Source organism: Gallus gallus, chromosome 3 (assembly GCF_016699485.2).
Source record: "Gallus gallus isolate bGalGal1 chromosome 3, bGalGal1.mat.broiler.GRCg7b, whole genome shotgun sequence".
NCBI lineage: Eukaryota > Metazoa > Chordata > Aves > Galliformes > Phasianidae > Gallus > Gallus gallus.
The window spans coordinates 2376523-2399508 of NC_052534.1; the positions used below are offsets into that span (position 1 = coordinate 2376523).

At 34.9% G+C, this 22986-nt stretch overlaps 1 protein-coding gene across 9 annotated transcripts in view; it reads right to left on the bottom strand.

Moving 5' to 3' along the window:
* The window catches only part of USP34 (ubiquitin specific peptidase 34), a 140953-nt gene that overhangs the window by 93897 nt on the left and 24070 nt on the right, over positions 1–22986 (bottom strand). For 8 of the 9 annotated variants that reach the window (XM_025148615.3, XM_046938654.1, XM_025148614.3 and 5 more), the window contains 5 exons: positions 22371–22788; positions 17152–17202; positions 16796–16945; positions 12799–12866; positions 5294–5486 (listed from right to left, as the gene is read on the bottom strand). In XM_025148615.3, coding sequence (XP_025004383.1) covers positions 5294–5486; positions 12799–12866; positions 16796–16945; positions 17152–17202; positions 22371–22788 — 880 coding nt within the window. Of the gene's footprint in view, positions 1–5293; positions 5487–12798; positions 12867–16795; positions 16946–17151; positions 17205–22370; positions 22789–22986 lie in introns of those variants that run through there. The other variant, XM_025148618.2, reaches the window with a different exon arrangement.

The window sequence follows — 22986 nt, forward strand, 5'->3', positions numbered from 1 at the left end:
AGAAAACTGTCCTCAAAAGAAATCAAATCAAGGCATCTAGTAGTAACTTCGCATATAGCTCTTCACGAGTAGTGAAACACACACTCTTAACACAGGCTTTAGGATGAGTATCATTATAGAAGTTACTACAACAGTAAAGATTTCAATATTGGTAATGTGGCAAAAAAAAAGTCTACAAAGCCAAAGAGTTAAAATTTCAATATTCATAAAAATAATTGAGTTTTTCTTTTTAAATAACATGTCCCAAAGAAAAAAAAACCTGTGAAAGGACCACGTCTCTCATGTTTCATCTCATGTTTATATAACACCTCAGTAAATATGTCCATGAACCAAAACCTTTTCTGATTCTTAATTTTGTTCAGGTTGCCAAAATTCATTGTTAATATCCTTGAAAGCTGAGAATTCTGAAAAGCTACAGTTGATAGTGGGTTTTAGTTAGTTTGTTGTTAAATTGTAATGCCTTACTGTATTTACAGGAAAGCAGTTTTATTTATTACAAAAGTATATTAACTCCATGCTCTGAAACTACAAATAACTTAAACTTACTATTAGAATTGCCTCATCTCACCATCAAGTTATTTGAACCTTCTCCTACTGTTAACTAAAAGACACTGAAATAATTTGGTCCAGAATAGCTTGCAGGGACTGCATTATTATCATTTGCAAAGAGACAAAGCTGTCTTTAGAACCATGAGCCCACTACCATCATCTAAAACCTAGCTCAATGCTGCATGAGAAAAGTGAACCATTTCAATACCTGAATGTTATGATGGAGGATGACAGAGTAAACTAGCAGAACTGGAATTTTGAAATAAAAACTACATACAGATTTCACAAGCATGTTTTCCTGGAACTAGAGAATGTAAATTTCAGGACTGTCAATTAGACTAAATAAATTTTTTTGCACCTTTAAATATTTGGAATTTCTCTAGTATTTAGAAAGGCTTTCCATATCCTCTGGAGATGTACTCTCAATGAAAATCCTGAAATAGCTCTATTACAGTTGTACAGTACCTATTGTACAACTAGACAGTATTGAGTGAAACCATGGTTTTCTTCTATGTCTGTAAGCTAAGGACTTTTAATAAAAAATTCTGATTTCAAATGAAAAAAAAAAATCCCACCAACTTCCTCTTTCCCTCAGCTTCAACCTTCCAGAAACACAGGTGGTTCTGTGTGCAATTATTTACTTAAACATGATACTTTAAACATTTAAAATTATGTAATAAAGCTTATTTGTTGACATGTCATAAAAAAAGGCACTGCAATGGAATTTTTGAAATTCAAATCAAACTTGTCACTTAATTTCATCAAAAGGGTTATTCTTTTCTTTCTTGAAACAACTCAAGTTCACATGCTCCATAATTCTATTGACAGTTCATCTCCTTCAAACAGTACACAAGTATTTATGCCTAATCCCAAAAATTTTAACAGGGAAAAAAAGTGTTTTTTAAGAAACAAAATTGAATATGAGTAAAAATTAGTGAGATATGACAGCCGGATCATACAGTGATTAACAGATAAGTTATTAATAGCTATTTTCAAATGAAACTTTTTTTTTTTCTCCTGTGAAACTCAGAAAATACAGGAACAGAACTTAACAAACAAGTTGCTATGACTGATTAGAATTGAGTCAAATAAAGTGGAAGGTCACTGGAGTTTCTGAATACTAATATTCCATTTGAAAATGTTTTCAAAGATATCAGAAAGTAAAAGAGTATTGAAGTATGACTATCACCAATTTTAAATCTATGGTCACATGTTGACTCAAATTTCCCATACAGAATCTTTATCCAAAGGAGCTTTGTCAAAAGGTGACCTCTTTTATATTTGTGGGTTCATATGATTGTAACAACTAAAGACTTAGATTTTTGACATAATAATGCAATGCAAAGTACATATGGGAAAGTGATGCACCACCTTATTCTCACTCATCTGGTAATTTTTTTTTTTTTTACTTTATGTTGTGTTATCATTAAATGTCAAAGAGAATAACATTTTTCAATTTTTTATGATTTGTGAAAGACTCCAAGAAACCAAAGAGACCTCTGCCCAGACACTCAATCCATCTACTAAAGATGTACTGGTTATTGGTACAACAGAAGGAAAGCAAAGAAAGCTAAGAACAGAAAGCAATCTCCCTAGCTACTTGTGTGTCACGATCCAGTCGCCAAAGGAAATTAAACTTTCTATGCAGGAAACCAATGCAGGAATAAATAAATGTGCATTGTCCAAGTTCTGTACTGATTTCTTTTCCTGGGAAAATCCTATAATACTACATTTCTATTTTTACTAAAAACCTGGAAAAAAAGAATGCCCAGATCAGTTATGAATATTTATTTCCACATATTTAAGTTAATTTCTAACTAACTAGAAGAACTGGGGGAAAAAAAGAAGAAAATCTTATCTGTGATGCAATAGCAGACAAAGAAGAGGGGATTTTGGAAATGAATGATAGGGAGATGAAACTAAAGAGGGGCAAGGTAAAAACTTGGTTTTCTGTAGCTGTTTCCAACTTGATATTCAACACTTTGCTAAAATTAACCTGCATGTGTCTATCTTCAACCTTGCCTTGTAAAATAAGAACTTAAGTCAGATGATATGACACATTATGTATACACTACTCCTCAAGAGAGGTAAGTCTGTATTTGGTGGTAAGCAAATACAATCCCTGTGTACCATACAGCACGTATTCTGTGAGTCTCAAGAGTTTCCATGGAACTGAAAGGTTTAATGTTAGAACTGGTCATGTTAGACCTAATAGACCAAGACCAAATCCTCATCTTTAGACAAGTAAGTTGAAGAATGGAAAATATTTTGCAGTTTTCTTTAGAATAAAGTCTTGAATACAAAATGGAAGGCTGAAATTGCATTGGTTGGGCAGAATAATTCAATGAAATTACTTTGACAAAATCTAGCCATCAAAATCATGAGCAGAAATAAAAGAAACTTCAGAAATGTCATGAAAGTGTATCAGTAAAAGACAAGATTGTGTAAAAACACTAAGCAGACTCACATGAGTGATCAACAGATCCTTGTTTGCAAAGAGGACAGAAAACTTCTAGAGGTAGTCAAACTTTCTGTAAATTCTGGCTCAAATTTCACAGATCCGGCAATTAAAATTGCTCCTGGCAAAGCATGCTAAGCTAAATGAAACAAAGCTCAAAAGTTAAGAAAAAGCAGAAGATGCTTCCAAACATTCTTCCATGAGATCTTTAAAAGTAGAACCAAAAAAGAATATTTTCCATGATTTGAATAAAAAATGACTTGTCTCAGAGTTCCAAGTAGTTTTATAGACTATTTATATTAAAAAGACTCAATAATTTAGTAACAAACAACATTACAGGGTTGTTGTTTTTCACATGCTGAAACCTATTTGCTTTAGTTTAAAAATACTGCTGAATGTTGCTTTTGGTAGTATCTGTTACTTAAAATCTCATTTTTATAGTAACAACTATTGATTGTAACACGTCAAAGCATGACTATTTAAAGGGACACAATTTCACAATCCCTCAGAAGAACAAAATGCATGAAAAATAAACTCATGCATTCATTTTGCATAAGGATATGCATAAAGAAGCTGACGAAATCAACCGCTCAAAACTAAAGTGCTTAGAGTAATAAAAATCTAATGTAGCTCAAACTGTAAAAACACTGGAAATTTACTTTTAAACCGGTGATGCTAGAAATTACAAAATTGAAAATTCCAAATCAATGCAGAAACGAATAAAATTTTAAAAAGTGCAGCAGAGGAAAATTCCTTCTACATCCAAGCAATGGCCTTATTTTTAAATACATCTTCGAGGTACGTTAAGAGATCTGTAACTCCACAAATACAAAAGCACATGGCAACAAAAAATCCAAACAAAAATATACGCTGTATTTCCAGCCTAAGACTTCACCAACACTCCAAAGTTTTTGCATTACACAAAAAGAACCTGAAAATTCACTTTACACTAATGAGGACAGAAAATCAGAATACAAGCATTGAGGATACTATACATAGCATTTATGCAGTCATAAATTATCTATGCATATAAACAGTAACAAATACACACTGCCAATATTTCTTCCAATTTCTCTGTAGTTTGCTCTAGTATCTTTATTGAGTTAACTGTCTTATGTTTTCAATTATACAAATTCAAAACCAAATGACAATGGATTTGGGTATAAAAAGTGCAGATACTCTTAAAATAGCATTTAATACTGAATGGATATAATTGACTTTTTTTTTTTTAAGTGTAGGAGGTCACATGCCAATGCAAATTAATTATTGGTGCTTTTAAACAAAAATAAATATAATCTAAGGGGAAATACAGGTTATTTTAAATTGCTGTTAGAAAACGCAACTGTAAATAATTCCATGTATAAATACAGTGAAAAGCAGAACGAAATCTACATAAACCTGTCTTGTATTTACTGACACTCAGTGATGAACAGAATCTATGAGTGATACTTTGTAATCCATTAGAGAAGAGATTGTGTCCAGAAAAGACTGCAAAACCTAAAAAGAATGTTTAATTATTCTAGAATAGTATGTCTCTATTCATCATTTTCTGTATTAAGGCAAACAGGACAATAAGCCCTATAAATCTTATATTTAAGATTGTCAAACAAACCAGAGAACTGAAAAGACTCAGACTAGTAAAGTTCACTTTTGTACAGCTGTCCCAGTATGACTTGAATGCATATGTTGGAAACAATGACTGACAAAGGATGCACAGTGTACATTGACTGGTGACATGCAGAGCATTTCCACGGGAAAGAGAAGAGTGAGGATTTTTGGTTTAAATATACTAATATTATTTGCTGTATATATTGATCTACTCAATTCAATTTTCTGTTAATTGATGCAGAAATGCACTCTCTTGAGAAAGACTATACTAAACAAACAGAAAAAAGAGGTACATACAATACAGAAAGGCAGCTAATTACAGTAATCAAAAGACTGTGAAGGTGAAAATTTTTTTGTTGTAAGCAACAAATACAGCCATGTCAAGAGATTTAATTTCACACAGCTGACACAGAACATCTTTAAAATAGTTTTGTTTAGCATGGTAAATTTTTCAGGAAATACGTTACAGTTCCATATACTACAGAACATAGCTATGTCTCATCATATCTCCCAGTGAACCATTCACAATCATGACTATAATTTCCTAATATTGCATAGATCAGGATTCTGCTGCTTCCACACATTAAAAAAAAAAACTAAAAAACAAGTCAGAAGTTTGTAAAACACAAAAGGACATTTTCTTCTTAAAATTATTTATATATTTTAAAAAGTTCTTACTGTTATTTGACTGAGCCCAGCCAATCTCATTGTTAGAGTTGGAGACATAAAGTATTTAAATGCAAGATCAAGACTTTCTTTATCAAAGCACAAAGCAGTATCCAGAGGTTCTTTAACTGTGCTCCACATTAGATCTGCCATGTTCCGGGCTGCAGTCTGTCGTAACTCCTGGTCTGATAGTTTACATAAATACCTAGAATAAATTACAAAAGAAACAAAAGAAAAACATTATAATTCAAACTAGGACACTCCTGGAACACCATCTTGATTATAGCAAGTAGTACTTTTAGGGCTGTTGGAAATACATAAGTCCTAAAATACCATTAACAGTAATCTATCAAAAGTTGACAACAATGAAAAAAACACTACGGAATTAGATAAAATATTATAAAAAGTAAATACATTTCTTATTTTAAACCTCTTCAAATTTTTTTCTGAAGAAACAGATTTATACAAAATGACACAAATCCCATGCAGTTCTTTGGAAACAGACTGGAAGCCTTCAGTATTTCAACTCCATCCAAACTAGATTTAAATACACAGAAATGCAGTATAAGTACATTTGACAGTCTTAAATCTGGACCCATCCTTGGGAGAATTGACAAATATAAGAGAATATTATAAAATGCAAAAGACATATTAAACTACACTTAATTAGATTTGTACACTACTCTGTTGCACGGTTGTTGTATAAACATTAGTAAATTTAAAAAACAACAAAAAACAACAGGCCTTCTTTCTTAGACTGAGGCCCTTTTTCACAGCTCTTGTGTAGAGGCCTTAAAATAAACACACTTCAGTGATACTTAACACTGTCAAACACAGCAAAGACACTCAAGTGCAAATGATAAGACTACCTCTGCAACAGAAATCACGGCTAAGTTAAAGAAAGACAAGAGAAGGATCACTTCTTTGTCACTTTGATCGCTTAATCTACCAAGAATCCTTATTAATTATGATATTTCACTTCTTACATGGAGTAGTGGAAGTCAAATAATAGCATGCTTCTGTGCTACGATTTCTAAACAGAAGTGGCAACGAAAAGGCATAACTCACTTGAAAGAGTTCAGCAGCAAACCAGAGTCAGTAAATTATCAAATCTACAGACAGGTGACAGGAGTTCTACTCTGACAGAAGAAATTAACTGGTCCATGCCACCAAATGTAATCATTTCAATTCTCAGCAACCTTGGACCATTTTTTACCTCCACATTTTTACATGCGAACTATAGTCAGCCCTTGTTCCCAAGTTTTTCGATTATAATATGCATTAAGTCATACTCTTCAGTCAAGAAATTCAAATGACCAAAGATCTTAAAAGAAATTGTATTTAGAATGAAAAAAATTGTTTAAGTGTCCCGGTTTCAGCTAGGACAGAGTTGTTCTATTTCTTAATAGCATCTGGTATTATACTACATCTTGGCTTTGGGATAAAAACACTGTTGAAAACACTGATGCTTTACTTGTTGCTGAGCAGTGCTGTACAGAGAGCAATGAACATTTCATCTCCTCGTACTGTCCTGCCAGTGAGGGGGCTGAAGATGTCCCAGGAGCTGGGAGATCTGGACAGTTGGCCTGAGCAGGCCAAAAGGATATTTCATGTCATATGATATCATGTGAAAAAATGATAAAACTGATGGGAGTTGGCTGGGGCAGCAGCTGCTGCTCAGGGACTGGCTGGGCACTGGTCAGCAAGTGGTGAGTAATTGTGTTGTGCATCGCATGTTTTGTAAATATACATAATTATCATTACTGTTATTTCTCTCTTCCTTTCCTATCTTATTAAATAGATTTTATCTCAACCCACAAATTGTACATTTTCTTTCCCCCCCAGTTCTCTACCTCATCTCACTGGACAGAGTCCAGCGAGTCAATGACTGTGTGTTGCTGAGCTGCTGCCAGGTTAAACTACAACAAACAGATAATGAGTGACTGTGCATAACAGGCAGGTTAGGACACAGCCTTTTTATACAGAAAGAAAGGTGTTTTTATGGCTTCACTAGATTTCAAGGGCTTCCACTGAAAACCCTACTTACCAAAAACCTTACTTCACCAAAAATTTGGTGAAGCAACTATGCTGATCTAGTTAATATAACATTTTTTTTTAATTATAATGCAACAGTATCAGTATATTTTTATTCAAAAAGTTCACACAACAATATTTTTAGGGCTCATTTACTGTATCTAGCACTTGCATCAAACTGTGCCACGTTTTCTGTATTACATCACTGAGATAGCATTTTTAAAATTTCCACTTTTATAAGGAAACTACAGCGCACATTCATTTTCAAAGCTACAGAAATACTTAACAGTACAATCTATTTTGCTAAGGCCATAGCGAAAGCTACAGAGAAAAGAATACTTTTAGTCTATATCCAAATTAAGCTTTTTCAATGTAACGGGGTTATTCTAATAACTAAGCACAGTATAAACATAAAAATCACAGAATCACAGACTGGTAGAGGTTGGAAGAGATCTCTGGAGACCATCTGGTCCAACACCTGTTAAAGAAGGGCCACCTTCAAGAAGGGCATGAGTCTTTATGAGTAAAACCACATCTACGTTAGAAAACTTATCAGCCCTACAATGCTGATCATAAATCAAACATGATTGTATTTCCACCACCAAGATTAAAGCTACTCAAATTTAGAATCACAGAATTGCTTGGTCTGGAACGGACCTTAAAGATTACTAGTTACATCCCCTAGCCATGGGCAGGATTGCCAACCACTCATCAGACTGCCCATAAACTTGGAGAATAGGTCAAGTCTCTTTCTGAATGTGGAAAGACAGAGGGGCCTAAGCCATTTAACGCTTTCTGCCAGAGGAACTTTCTTTTAACAAATAATGAAATACTTAGTTAGCCCTGGCGATTAACACAAACCTTTCTTTATTCCTTACACTGACTAACTCTAAGTTTGCTGCACTGCCTTGCATAACAAGAGCGTCATTGGAGCAAGGCAAAAGGTCTAGCCAGCCCAAAATAGACTTTCTAAAAGCAGATGAAAGATTTATCCCATACGTAAATAAAAGATGAACCTATGTCCTACTGTGAAGCTATTTCTCTCCTTTTTGTACTCTTGGCTTTCTCATTAACATGCGGCAGTTAGTTTCACAACTTTGATTGCAGGAAAACCAGTCCCCTTTCATTTAAGCCTGCAACCTAATGACTCTATTGGATCTTCAGTTTTTTGTTTTGAAAAACTGAATAATCATTCTCTATTTATTGCTTTCACGTTACTCATAACAGTCATTTTTGTGAAAAAAACAAAACAATAAGCAACCAACCACCATTCCTAGAATGTCCCTCTTAATGTCCTTTTTGTTTTTAAAAAAAAATCTCCTACCTTCTTTATCACCCTTCCTATCATCTCAGTAGTAGTTGTTACCATGTCATGGTTTTATGATTTCTGTTATCAGTATTCCACATCCTAACATCATGTGGTGCACTAGCAGTTAAAGACTTAATGCTTCAGTTCCATGGACTGTTGATATTTCTGGGTACCTGGTTCTCAGAAGAAAAGAACTACATATCCCAGAAGACTTCACTGTTCCGTTTCTGTTTAGAGGGAAAGATGAAACTGCTCATGAGTCACAAGACTGTCTCTTCTTTTACCGCTTGACTCTATGGTGTGTGCTCCATAGCCATCTTGCTTTTAGCATTCGAAGAGGGCCTTAGGTTTCAGATAGTCATTCTCTCTCTTACATACATTTATTTGATTTATTAGCTTCAATTCCAATTATATTATGTTGTGTTACCTCGCATTTCGCTATCATATTTAGTAAACTAGTTTTCTCCCTTAGCTTGTTGCCACTGTTTTTGTTTTCAGGCCAACCTCAGTGGTCTTGGGCACTTTAATAAAACTCAAATTCTTAAGAAAAATATTTGTAAGCAGAAGAGTAATTTGAATTTTTTCAGCTCTATTCTCTCTTGTTGCATTGCACAGGAAGCACTGTGGATCAACAATTCTGATCAGAGCTTCCACTTCCTCTGCGCATACCAGGACTGTGCTTGTGACGTGTACTGAGACTAACAGGCTAGCACTGGAGCAACTGCCATGTGCCATTTTCTCTCAGGGTACTTTAGCACAGAATGTCCTATTTCTCCCTAACTGGGGCAGAAACAAATTCTTCATAAAAGAAATTGCTCAAGATCAATCTTGATGAGGGACAAAGATAAGGGAAAAGCTGGAAGGGTTAGAACTAAATATGATACTGACATTTAGTAGGTGATACCAAGTGTGAAAGAGGAGTTTTAGGTATTGTCCTTCACCCTACCCAGAAATTTTTAGTGATTTACAGAAGTACTTATAATACCAGGCATACAAGTCTATTTCTTACCTCTTAGAAAAATGGATTTAGCTGATAGCCATTTTCTTTATAAAGGGCAAAACCATCTACAAGACTTTCAATCAAGAATTTTGCTACTGAAAGAATTTCGCACTGTCCTCAAAACACCACTGTTTACAGCTACTGCTGTCTTCAGGCACCCAATGCTGTCTGGCACTGCATAGATCTTGCAAGGTGAGCAGCAATTTGGACCTGTATTCTTTAGAGGTGACATTTTGTTAAGGCATCTATCTTACCAGCATTATCAATTACACAAGGCAGATTTCAGTGAAGAGAAACATCTGGGCATGCATGGCAAACTGTACTTATGGACAAAGGGATTCCAACATGCAGACAACAGGCCATTTCCGACCAACACAAGGATCACAACTTAACAGGTATTTGATGGTCTAAGCAGGTACCAGTCTCTTTCAAATACTTCTGAGTAACTACTGGCATCAATAAACTCCTTCACTGATCAGACATTCACCTATCACACTTGAGCATGGCTTCAGATGCTCCTGCAACACTGCTGCCCCAGTCATCATCTGCTCTTGGAAGAGGATGACACTTCTGGGCTTAGGGCACACACAAAGTCCACTCCAATGTGAGGGCAGTTTATTAACTAGAGTCTCAAGTGCTCATTCTAGACTAAACCTCTCTCCAAGCTATACTACTTTGAATAGCTGCAGAAGCTAATGCAGTGTTTCTTTTAAGAAGTGCTATGAACTCAGGATTATGTTTGCTTTCAGATATTAAAGTTAAAAGCAAGTGGAGACCTAGAGACCAAATGAGCTAAGATGAGATCTGTAAGCTTGATCAGGATGTGGGGTGAGTTGTATTTATGCAAAAAGCCATCTTGTACTGAAAGCATCTATGTTAACTTCTGTCCTCTGTAAAAGTAAAGCACTAAAGATTTTGTTATATGGCTTTGCTTCACATCCTACTGTGTAAGCACATTTTCAGAAATCTTTGGACTTCATAATGTTGAGAAATCCCAGATATTCTCTCAAGATAAAGTTGAAAAAAAAAAAAAAGAATAGTGGAAGAACACTCTTCTCTAAACTGCTGGTGTAAGGTGTATTCTGTATCAGTGTTACCTTTCTGATGGATATGAACTACTATTAATAGTATCAGACACCAAGCTTCTTGTTGTAGATGACAAATCATTTTCAATCTGATGCAAATACTTCAACAGTTCAAGAGAAAGAGGAGACAAAAAAAATTCCAGTAATTCAAGTGACCCTAATTATATCTAGGGTTACAAAACAGAAAAAGCTAAGAATTATAGGATGACAAACAAGGGATGATTAACTCCTGCACAGTGTTTTGTTCTGTCTCACTCAAGTTCATAGAATCACAAAATCATAGAATGGTTTGGGTTGGAAGGCATCTAGTCATCCATTTAGTTCCAACCCCCATTGCCATAGGCAGGGACACCTCCCTCTAGACCAGGCTGCTCACAGTCTCATCCAGCTTGGTCTTCAATGCTTCCAGGGAGGGGGCATTCAAAACCTTGCTGGGCTACCTGCTCCAGTGTCTCACCACCCTCACAGTAAAGAATTTCTTCCTAATGTATAGTCTAAACCCACTCTCTTCAAGTTTAAAACCACTTCCTCTGTCATTACATGTCCTTATAAAAGTCACACCCCAGCTTTCCTGTAGGCCCCTTCAGCTACCGGAGGGCCATCTTTGTGGCCCTTCTCTGGACTCACTCCAACAACACCATGTCCTTCTTGTGTTGGGGGCCCTGGAACACGACGCAGTACTCCAGGTGGGGTCACATGAGAGCAAAGTAGAAGAGCAGAATCACCTCCCTCAACCTGCTGGTTCCTTCTTACCTACCAGCCTCTCCAATTGCTGATTCTTCAATGCTTTTTTTATTTTCTGCACACAGCAATAAAATGGGTGACACTCATAAACGAAACTCCCAGTTACATAAACAGCCACACATGGAAAGTGTACTGGGACAAGCAGTGGAAGATCCTCTGCCTGCCCTTCTATGATTGTTCTCCAAATTGCTTCATGATTCATAAACTGAATTTTAAGATTTCAAAGACAAAAAAATATCAGCATTAAAGGACTGCACACAGCTGACTGCAAGTCAAGAGCGATACACATTAATAAAATTTCAGAAAACTCTTCTGTCTGCTGATATCATTTTGGTAGAAAACATGTTACAATAGGGTAGGTCTGTAGCCAAACAAATAATTTTAATGTTGCTAAAATTATTACAATTAAAGCTAGAACGTTTTAAAATATGAAACACATTTCACAGCCTCGTTAGGTGTAATTTTTTGTTGCTCATCTTTTTAAATTGTGTTTTTATACTGTTATAGTTACGACAATACATTCTGCAAGGGCACATTTATTAAGAAAATCAGCTACGACCAGAATAAGCACATTTCTGAAAGTACAGTTACAGGAAACGCAAAGCCTGGAGAAGTTTCGGGCCAGTGCAAGAACAGTTACTTTTTAGGTTCTCTGCACCTTAAAAAATTAAGGTCAGAACACTGAAGAACTAGCAGTGACCAATCCTCACCCCACCTCCAGTCAGACACAGCTACACAAGGTAATTTCATCAGCAGCTCATTAGATTTTCTGTACTGCTCTAAAAAAGCTATTAAACTGCTTATAAATATAGTTAAATAACTTTATAAGTATTTTAAAATTAAAATGCTCTTCATGATAGACAGCTTGATATAAAGAAAATCATTAATACTAAGTATATTTAGATATATAAAAGCGCGAGTAGCCTTTTGATCACACTTCAGTTCCTGCCAGTTGGAAACTCAGAACATCAAAATGTGAAGTAGCGTTAAAACTCAGTATATGAAATTTCAGTGACTATGTATTACTCTTCTACTTCCATCACCTCATTGCAAATTTTCTTTAAAGTTCTAAGACAACACCACAGTAAGAAAAATTGTATTACGATTGATCCTGATGTACCAGCATAGGGCTGAATGTCATATAAAAAATATTATTCTCAAGATTCATCTGATCCACATTGAAATCAGACAGCCAGAAGGAGCTGCCTCAACTACCTCTTAATGTTACCGTCACTCTTCTTATTAAAGTAATGCAGACAAAGCAACAACTCGAATGATTAGAAAGTACATATAAGTAGGCATTCAAAATGCCCCCCAAGAACAAATTTTTAAATTAAAAATTTACCTGATAACGTAAGTCCTAAAGGGTATAATGTGCTGCATGACAGCAGGGATGTGCAGCCATATTCTGATCTATAACGTAAAAATATAGATAAAAATTTCATTAATGGCATTTAATGAGAATGTTAAGAATGAAATATTGCTGGTACATTTGCCCATGCAACCCCCACTCTGAAAATGGCTTTGTTGTTTTTTTTCCATGTGAATCCTTTCAACTTGCTAATTTTCTGATTTTCAAGGTTAGGTGAGTAGCATTCCTGTAACTTTTAAAAACATTTTTCTCATCTAGTCAAGTAGGAAATATAAACTTTGTATAAATAGTGTCAGATGTCTGGACAGTATGATTTGTGAACTTTCTGTAGCCTCTCCAGTAGGAAGAACTACTGCTCAGCCACGTGTTGGCTTTATTTATTTAAGTCCACATGAGAAATTCTGTTCCTTACCAAAGACTCCAAAATCATGTAAAATGACCTGACTTGTGTTGACATTTTGCTTCTTAGAGTTTATATACCCTATGAAATAAAATTATGTTTTATAAACAGCAAGAAAAAGCAGATTTTTTTAATACTGTCTTTGCACTCCTATGTTTACCACACTGCCTTTACCACTTTTACACAACTGTATGCAGTAAGAAAATGTATGCAGAAAAGAAACCTGAAACAGCTTTTTAGCACTGCTGTGAGGAAAAGAGGACCAACCAAACTACTTACACAGGCAAAGTTAGAAGTTCCATCTGCATTTCAAAAAGGAATGCTGAGCCTGTTAAACCTGTTACAGAAAGACAACTACGTGCCAGGTAAGAGATCTAGCACAGATGCAATGTTAGCAGCTGTTACTACTACTGACATAATTTAAATAATGAGTGCACACAGCTCTTCCCAATAGATAACAATGACAACCACTTGAAGCTGACACGTCAATTTACATCTCCATGCTTGTTTTCAAAAGAAAGTTTAATCGTTGCAACTGATGCAATAAATTCTGGCTAAAGACTGAATTTTCACAAGCATTTTGGCAAATTATATATGCAGAAAATGCTACATTCCTCTTCTGGCTGGAAAAATTCCTCTTTTTCTGGAAAAAAAGATATTAGGCAACAGAAAAACTGTATGACCAATTATTTTAAATGTTTGTGGAATCAGCCAAACAACATGCAAGTCAGCTCTGACAGAAATATTTTCAGACTTACATTTTCAATGTAACTAATACAATAGCAATACCAACATATTTCACAAGACAAACATGCCAAGTCTTTACACTGCAAAAAAGATCACATTTGGAATAAACCTCTGAATCTACCTGCACACTCAGTAAGAAAAAAAAGACTAGTACGCTAAAAACATAAAGTTTGACTAGAAGACACTTGCACTAGAAATGAGAATTAAATATTTTGTCAGAAAATTGCAAGAATGACAAACATACTGTTGCATTCCAGAAATCTGATTTGTAACATGATAGAGCGCTCTTTTCCATATGCAAGTATGAATGGTCACAAGGAAATACATTTCCTTATGGAATAAAAGTAGCAAAAGATTTTTATAATTTTGTTTCATTGTTTGTAGCAATTCTCACTCTGTATTAACTCAAACTTCTCAGGCCATTTCAGTCACCTGGATGTTTGCATTACATCACAAACTTCATTCTCAGAATTAATTGATAATTTCACGTTATAAATGAAAGCAATTTTCACCATGAAACCAAAAAAAGTTTTATATAACAATACATAATAATAATACAAAAACAAATACTCTCTTTTATATTACTTGTTCTTTATCATGGGTAATTTGTTTCTAAAAGATAGTGCTTTGCTCAACCAGAATGATTTTCAGTGGTGTTCAAACTCCCCACAGAAGAAGCTGCAGGTCATGGATTTCTGTGCATCTCTTAGTTCTTTCAGGAGACCAGCATTATGTTGCGCGCAAATACCACAAAATATGAAACAAGGGAAGGAGGGTGGAACAAAATATATACTAAAAAAGACAGCTACAAAATATTTTAGGACAGAACAGTGCTGCTGCAATGTATGATGCTACAAAAACATCCTGCAGAGCAGCAAGTTGGAGAAAAAATAAGACTGCCAACTAGCCAGTTCCCTCTGTGTGATGCATATTGCATTATATTACATTTGCTGGCTTCATTACAGACATAAGATTGTCTGAGTAAGACACTCCGTGAAAGCAAATTTACTGCATAAAAAATCTCAAGGAAACATTTTTTCAGTATTTTTTTTTCTGTCCTTTGTGTATAGGAAACACCAGTAATCATCATAAAGCAGCTGTTCAGTTGTCCTGAACAACATACTAACTTGTGCTGGTGGTCTTCTCTTGCATGCATCTTTACAGCACACCTGATGAGATGCACACCTTCCTTTTAGAAGAAACAGTGCAAATCCTTCCCAAAGGATGATGCAGCTTTATCTACTAGAAGCTTAATGCTACAAGTTGTTAGTAGATGATTCACTTGTTTTCAGTTTACTATTTCCACTTTAATTTGTTATACCTCCTGGAGTTGATTAAAGCTATCTTTTTAATGAAAAACAATTGGTCCATCTACACTAAAATCTTACTTAAAAATATTTTTGAAATATTTAAGCTAAACAACTCATTCTTCTCACTGACTTCAACTCTAGCATTACTATTTCTAGGAATCTGTTAAATGAAATGCAATTCTTGAGAATTTATACTACTGTGAAAATGTATTTAACAATAACTATACACTATGGTTCCTGCTTTATATATTGGTACCACATAACACTTGGTCTGTTCTCAAGTTTGTACCAGAACCTATTTCACTAAAAACATGAAACTCAGGTACAACAGTTCAACTTGCTATTTTCTCTCTCTGTTCTCTCTAACATAATAGGGTTAGGAGCAAGTCAGCTGCTATACTGGCACAAGACATATCAGCAGGTTGCTCTGACAACCACTAGAGATGAAGAGCTCATCAGATCCTACAGTAAGGGGCAGAAGAGAACACAGCAGCATAACACACTGAGGTGTGCGGCAGTCCTCCTATGTAACATTACATGAACTGACGGCATCATGCTTTACTCATCTGTTTTCTGACCTACAAGTCAAGAGTCATTACACTAAAAGGATATGGAGTAGGAGATACAGATCACAAACACCGGCTTTATTTCAGTAACCAGTTCTCTCAGCGCAAACATTTCAGTACTTATTTGGAACATCATCCTGAATTGTTCAGTAACAGCAAGGAAAAGATGTGTGGAAACAAGGATCTGATTTTAAACATTTAACACTGCTGCAATCAATCAATGTAAAAATTATGCTAAACTCACTACTCAGAATGCATAGCAAACTACTGGTTTCCTTTATATCCTTATGTGACATCCACAAGACAGGTCCCAACTTAAAATTCACGTTGCACAAATCCTTCACTACATCCTTTTTCAGAAAGAAGTTTTCATTTTTATTACCAATCTCCTTCAGATTTCCACTAAGGTCAATTCGTAATTCTTGGAACAAAACACTGCTATTATTCAGAATGAACAAACAGTGAAGGGCACTTACCCTAAAACTAAGTAATAATAAAACACGGCTCCCTCTACACTTCAAATGTGCATAAATGATAAAACCACAGAAAACTGAGAGGAAAAGAAATCCGTAGGCTTTCCCTTTGTTCCAAACAGGAAACATATAAAAGGCTAATATACCCTAAAAGCAGCTTAAAATATTTTCACAACACAACTTCAGGGACAAGAAGGACATCCAAAAATGTTCTTATAAGTAACTTCTGAGGCTCTTACAAGACTGATGTCTAGGGCTGATGAAATGAACTAAACCTGCCACATTAGTTATGTGCCTCCAGGGCATACACATAGGATTTCAATGGTGAAAAGCTGCCTCTGTGAACCAGGAAAGTATTTCAACACGGAAAATTTTAGTGCTTTTCTTCCTTCCCTGCTCCTATGGAATTTTTCCATACTTCAGAACTGTTTTCTCTGTATTTCATCTAAAATTAACATCAAGATGAGTACTTACATTAGACACCACTGTGATAAACGCATGTGCTATAAGAAATGGCAGTGTCTCAGGGGTTCCATACTCAAAACAATCCTTCATGAGGGAAAGGCCATTTTTTCCACAAAACAGACAAACATAACGAAGCAAGTGCAGTGGTACTTCTACATCCTAGAGAAATTAAAATATTTATTTAACAAAAGCAGAAGAACTTTAACAATCAATACTAGAGTCATTCAGTTACACAGGAAATTTGAAATAAAATAAATTACCATAACAGCAATCAATACAGAGGAGAGAACAAAGGTTCCTATCCCTTTCCTATTTCAAGGTTCTAGGAAATGTGCATGTTCCTATTCAAAAAACGGACAACTTACATTCATGTCACAGAACGCTCCTAGTATATTGCTTTCTTGAGCAGAAATATCCTGTTTAAAAAGAGAAAAAATACACCTAATTAACATAAGCAATGAAAACATACTTTTAGAATAAAACACAAGTGACCATTAACAGATATTACAGTCAATCAGAAAAACTGAAAACCTAATTTAGAGGAAGCCAGAAGCTCAGGCTTTCCTCTTTCACACTGCAAAATATTCATGAATTTATTTTTGTTAAAATGTAAGTACACAAACACATACATTAAGGGTAACGTCTCAGCAGTGGCTCTCAATGGCTGGGATCAAAAGATAATTCTTCAACCCTTCCCTCTCTTTTTACTCCCTCAAGATCACAATTTTTCAACAGAAATGCTACAGAGGAGAGTCTAGCACACTGGTTGCATGCTTGTATGAGAATTACAGGACAGAATTAATCTCAGTGCTTCTGAGTGCATTTTCAATTAAAAATGAGACATATAACCAAACACATTAAGTTCGATGAAACGTAGAATAGTCTGTAATCCTACATTAAATAACCTAAGGGGTAAACTACCAAATTATTTGCTCCCATCAGAATGCTATAAATCCTCAACTTCAGCTACTACATTATTTTACATATAACAAAACAAGTCTTATAAAATAAGGACCTAAATACTCTTCACAGGCTAAAGAGGGAGAAAGAAACCTATAACCCTATCAATCTGTAAGCTATCTGTTGTGAGGAGAAAAATATTTCCCAGAAGTACTAAACTGAAGAGAATTTAGAAAGACAGCTTTTCTTTACTTGTTTATAACACAACACTTGCTGGACAGTATAAAGCTAGAATTTCCCTTTTTAGGGTTGCTACATATATTGCCTATATCTTGCATATGGCTGAGGGCAAAAGGGCAGTCAAATTATAGTAAAATGTGACTGCAATACTGTAATATTGCCATGGAATTGCAGTACACATTCTTCCCCTTTCTATCCTTTTGTACCAAACATCCAGTTCTGATATTTGCAACCAAAATACAAGTTTAAGATAAAGCTGTTTTAAAATTAAGTTTCCTGAGTATATTTCAAATACCTCTACAGAAGTAAGCTTCTTTAACTATACCACAGGATGCTGGTGGCAAGTGATTTCGGATGGATGAAGATCAATACAAACATTTTGAATGAGAAGCATATTGAACACATTTAAGCATTCATTCCTTCTGATGAACTTAGTCATGCTTGAACTTGTGATACTCTTATAGCTATTTTTAAAACAGCTTCGAAGGCAGTAAGTGGTATGTAAGAAAAAGCATTCAGTACTCTGATTGTGAAAAACTCAGAAATAACATGAGAAATTTCATCAGTTTTCTTGAACAAAATAAAGAACTGTCAAGTGAACTAAATTTCTTAGAATCTAGAAGTCACAAACTATTCTATTGTGTCTATTATTCTATATGTCTATTGTGTGAGTCCTGCAAAGGTTATTAAAAGTGTCATCATTGAGAGACTGAGTCTGGAAACATGATTTCTGTATTTGCAGACATGAAACAGAACAGAGCAATCTTTAAGATCAACTTCATAAGTAAACAGTAGAAAAATCCTCATGGGAATCTAACATGGCATTAAAAAACACCACAACTTCAGAAGAAATACATTAACTGAAGTTTGGGTTAGGGTTTGTCCTAACCATGAATTTTGTCATGGACAAAACCTTGGGTGGAAATACTTGATTAGGGTTAGCTTTTCTTAAAAAGATTTACCTGAAAACAAAAAGCAGAGATGGCAATGTCCAAAAGCATTAGGGAACTATGGGCACCCAAATAACTGTTCTTTTTTTCCTTTTTTTTTTTTTTTTTATCTTCTATCAAGAACTGCTTAGCACTTGGCTTATTCCCTTAAGATTTATCATTCGTTCATGTCTAGAGGAATTTTTAGTGCAAAGTTCAGGGGTGCATTTCATGCTTTTTGCTTCTTTTGTCTACAGGATTTTAAGTGTCTCCATTTTTAGAACTTTTTTCCCCCTCTGACTTGCTCATATATAAATCTGCTGCATCATGTATAAATTGAAGAACAGAGTACACTGTTTTGAACTACCCTGTATGCATGATCTCTATAAGGATATTGAATTATCCAAACCCCAAATAAGTGTATTTATAAAAGTAGAGTGAATTTAATGATGAAAAATACACACAAAGATCCTTCTCTTTCTGCACACCAAAAATATTGGTAGATTTCAACAGAAGTAAACAGCCTGCTTCCAGATTTTATCTTCACAGAAGTTTTATTCTTCAGTGTTCACAACCTGAGATTAACTGTTCCTTAACAGATCACAACCAGTTGCACTCTTCTGGAAAATCAAACTTATCAGAAATGTAATGAAAAGTGTCTTTCTGCTAAGTGTAAGAAAAGTTGAGGCAAACATTCTGCCTGTACTGTACCCACATTCTTTTTATATGGGTCAAGAGTATGTATTCATCAATTCTCAAGTAATGTAAGCCTGATTTACTTCCACATAATGCAGTGTCACTGTCCTCACGTCCAGCACATTTCTGTATTTCTTCCCCCTGCAGGGCCACATAAGCTTTGCTGTCAGAAACAATCTGTTCATGGAGTTTCTGCTGTTAATATGCAGCCCTCCTGGCTACCAACCTGTCTTTGTTCAATGATACTTCTGAAGTGAGAAATGTGTAAAAGACAAAAATTGATTATTTATCCATATTATTTAAGGCCAGAGTCTATAGGATCAACTATGGGCTGATATCCTTTTCTAAATTTTACTGTTCTTTTTACCCAACTCAGACTATCTAAAATAGGGAAAACCTGCTACTTTCGTAACAAAGTTTTTCTCCTCTGCTAGATGGTCAAGTTTAAAATCTGCTTTGGAATCTAATCTAATCCTTATACCTGGTAAGAGGATTAGACTTCAAGAACTCTTCCGTCATTAAACAAAAAGATTCTGGACGTGTACACAGAGTGAAGTAAATATTTATGTCCAATCATTAACAGAAGATGATAACATGTAAAAGCATTACATTGGAAATTTTTAAATAACAGCCTCATTAGTCTCATCCATTTCTAGGCAAAATGAAACCTTACTGGACTTGATGACTCAAACTGTGCAAGTTAAACTCAAGAATGTGGAACGAGAAATTTCTAAAGTGAAGACTAGAGTCTGTTTTCCATCAGAAATGTTCCCTCTTGACAGGAGAATGGAAATGCTCTGAGAGCTACACTGGCTTTTTCCACCAATACCTGGCATATCTAGTCTGCCCAGGAATCTATTTAGCCTACAAGTATAAACAGTGCACTCAAAACATACACTTTTTCTTGTTGTTTTATGAGTTCTTGAAGACAGAGTCTAAGCCTGCTTTAAAACAAAAACCACTTCTGTTATTCAGGATTAATAACTTTTTCTCAATTCAACTAAGTGTTCTATACTGAAATCTGAAGTTAAATTCTAAACTTCAAGAAGTACCAGAAAGTTGTGATATTAAAATAGCTATCACTACTACTGTAGAAAAATAGTACCCTTGAGTTTCTTAACTACAATCATTTTTCTCACAAGCTGAGATATTTTTAATGCTTTATCCTTTAAAAGAAAACACTACAATAAAGAGGAAGAATGTATCTAAGTATGGCAGGCTAACAAACTCCCACAGTGTATTTGTGGGTACATAAAAGTTAAGCAGAAAAGGAAAAAGCACTTTTTCCTCACTTGCCTGCATCTCCAGGAATGTGTTTCTCAGTCTCTGCTTCCTTTCAAACTATGTTTTTTAGCAGATCTAATGAATAAATACATTCAATAGTTCAAATGATCTACACAACACGTATAGTGTCCAGAGTGACAGCTGTTCACAATACCACAATCTACCATGTATCTGTGGCCAATCGTGGAGAAGAAATCCCTACAAGCATTTTACTATTTTCTTTTTATCATTTGGAAGTGAAATTAAATAAGAAAAAAAAAATACATTAAACAGTCATTTGAAAGAAACGAGTGTGTTTATACATAGAAAATCTGTTTTAAAATTTTTCATTGTGTATTCCTACAAAACTAGCTTCTGTAGGAAGTCATTGATTTTTTAATTTTAATTTTCATCTGAGAAAATATATCAGTCGTCTTCAGCTTCTACTTGCTAAGGCTGAACTACAGATATATTTCTGTATGGTTAAGGTTTAAAAGGCAAACCACGATAAATGACAGGAAACCTGAAAATCCTGAACTATGCCTCCTTTTTCTATTCACACGTATCTGTGAAACAACCTATGTTAACTTACACCCATGCTTTCACAGAGCTCACTGAAAAGAACTGCTGTCCTGCCCATCTAACCACATAGTATTTTAGCTAGATTTATCATCAGATGTGGAAGGATCCGTTAATTAAGAACTGGTTATATTTTGTGATCACACTAGCTTACATAAACAAAAAGGATGTATGATGACATCTCAATTTGAACTGAAGTTTAGAATGCAAGCTTACTCAGAGTTCTAGAGCTCCAGAAGTATAAATAAAAAAAAATTAAAATACTAACTTAACTGTAGTTTAATTCCCCACTTTGACTCTTTCAGAAGTTTGTTGGAGAGAAGCTTTGTTTATAGAACTAAACATATATAACTAAACCTCTCCATGTTTCAACAAGGAAATGCTAACAGGCTAACATTTATTCTGGAACATTTCCAAGAGTTTGAAAGTGTTTTATGTTTGTTGTTGTTTTGCATTCAGAATAAAATACAGAAAAAGTTAGTGGTAGAGGCATCTCAAATACCACAGAGAAAAATCAGACTTGCAGAACAAAACTATTTGTACAAAGCTTTGTTATTCCAGTCAACTAAACAGCTATTCTAACTTTGTGCAAGACCAGACTTTCTTGTTTAGTTTACGACACTCTGTTTTTAGAACCATAGATGATAATAAAAATAAATTATTAAACTATTAATACGTTACCTGCTGGAAGAAAGGCTTCACTACTTTTTGCCTTCCTGTTATTTAAACAGCACAATAATTCAGTGTACAGTTCCATACAACACTTATCAATGTATTACCTACAACAATTAGGCACATTTTAAAGAAAATGCAAGACTAAGTGTAATTAAAAAAAATTTTCTTGTAAGACCTACCGAAGTAAACATGAGAGCTGAATTTGCTCATCCTGTGCAAAAGTAGCTCTCAGCAAACAGACTAATAAGAACACACAATCTGTAACAAGATAATTAAATACACATATCAAGATAAAAATATACCTCTATTGTAGGATGAGTATTATGCTTATAAGCAGTGTACAAAGGAAACTGAATCTGAAAGATTTTTGCCACACACAGCAACAACTTCTCCTTCTCATCAGTGCTCCAGCTAAAAGCATCAGTGTTCTTTGCTGATGACTCCTCAGTCAGGATACAAGTTCTTGCAGAATCTATTTTTTTCTCTATAGATCTTTGCCGCTCCCCATTTTCTTCCTCATGAGAGTCTCTTTCTACATTCAGGGGCTCATCAGCACGATTACTATGATCTTGCCATGTTGAATCTATATTAATAGTGCAGTGTTTACAGAGCTGGTCCCGCAGAGCTTGAACTTCAGCAATCACTAAGTTAATAAGCGTACATACTACTTGGTTAAAGATCTCCAAATGTTTATACTCCTTGAAACAGCACAGACATTGCCTGTAAGAAAAGAAATAAAATAAAATCTCCTGAAATCTCAGTAAGATTGGACTCTATCAAAATTGAGTTAAAAGGACCAAAAAAGGACAAATTGGAATACTCAGATGACTAACAAAAAGGACTATTCACATTAAGACTATTTTAACAACAAAAATATTTGACTGACCCATAAAGGCAATATTACAGTCAGAAAGATTA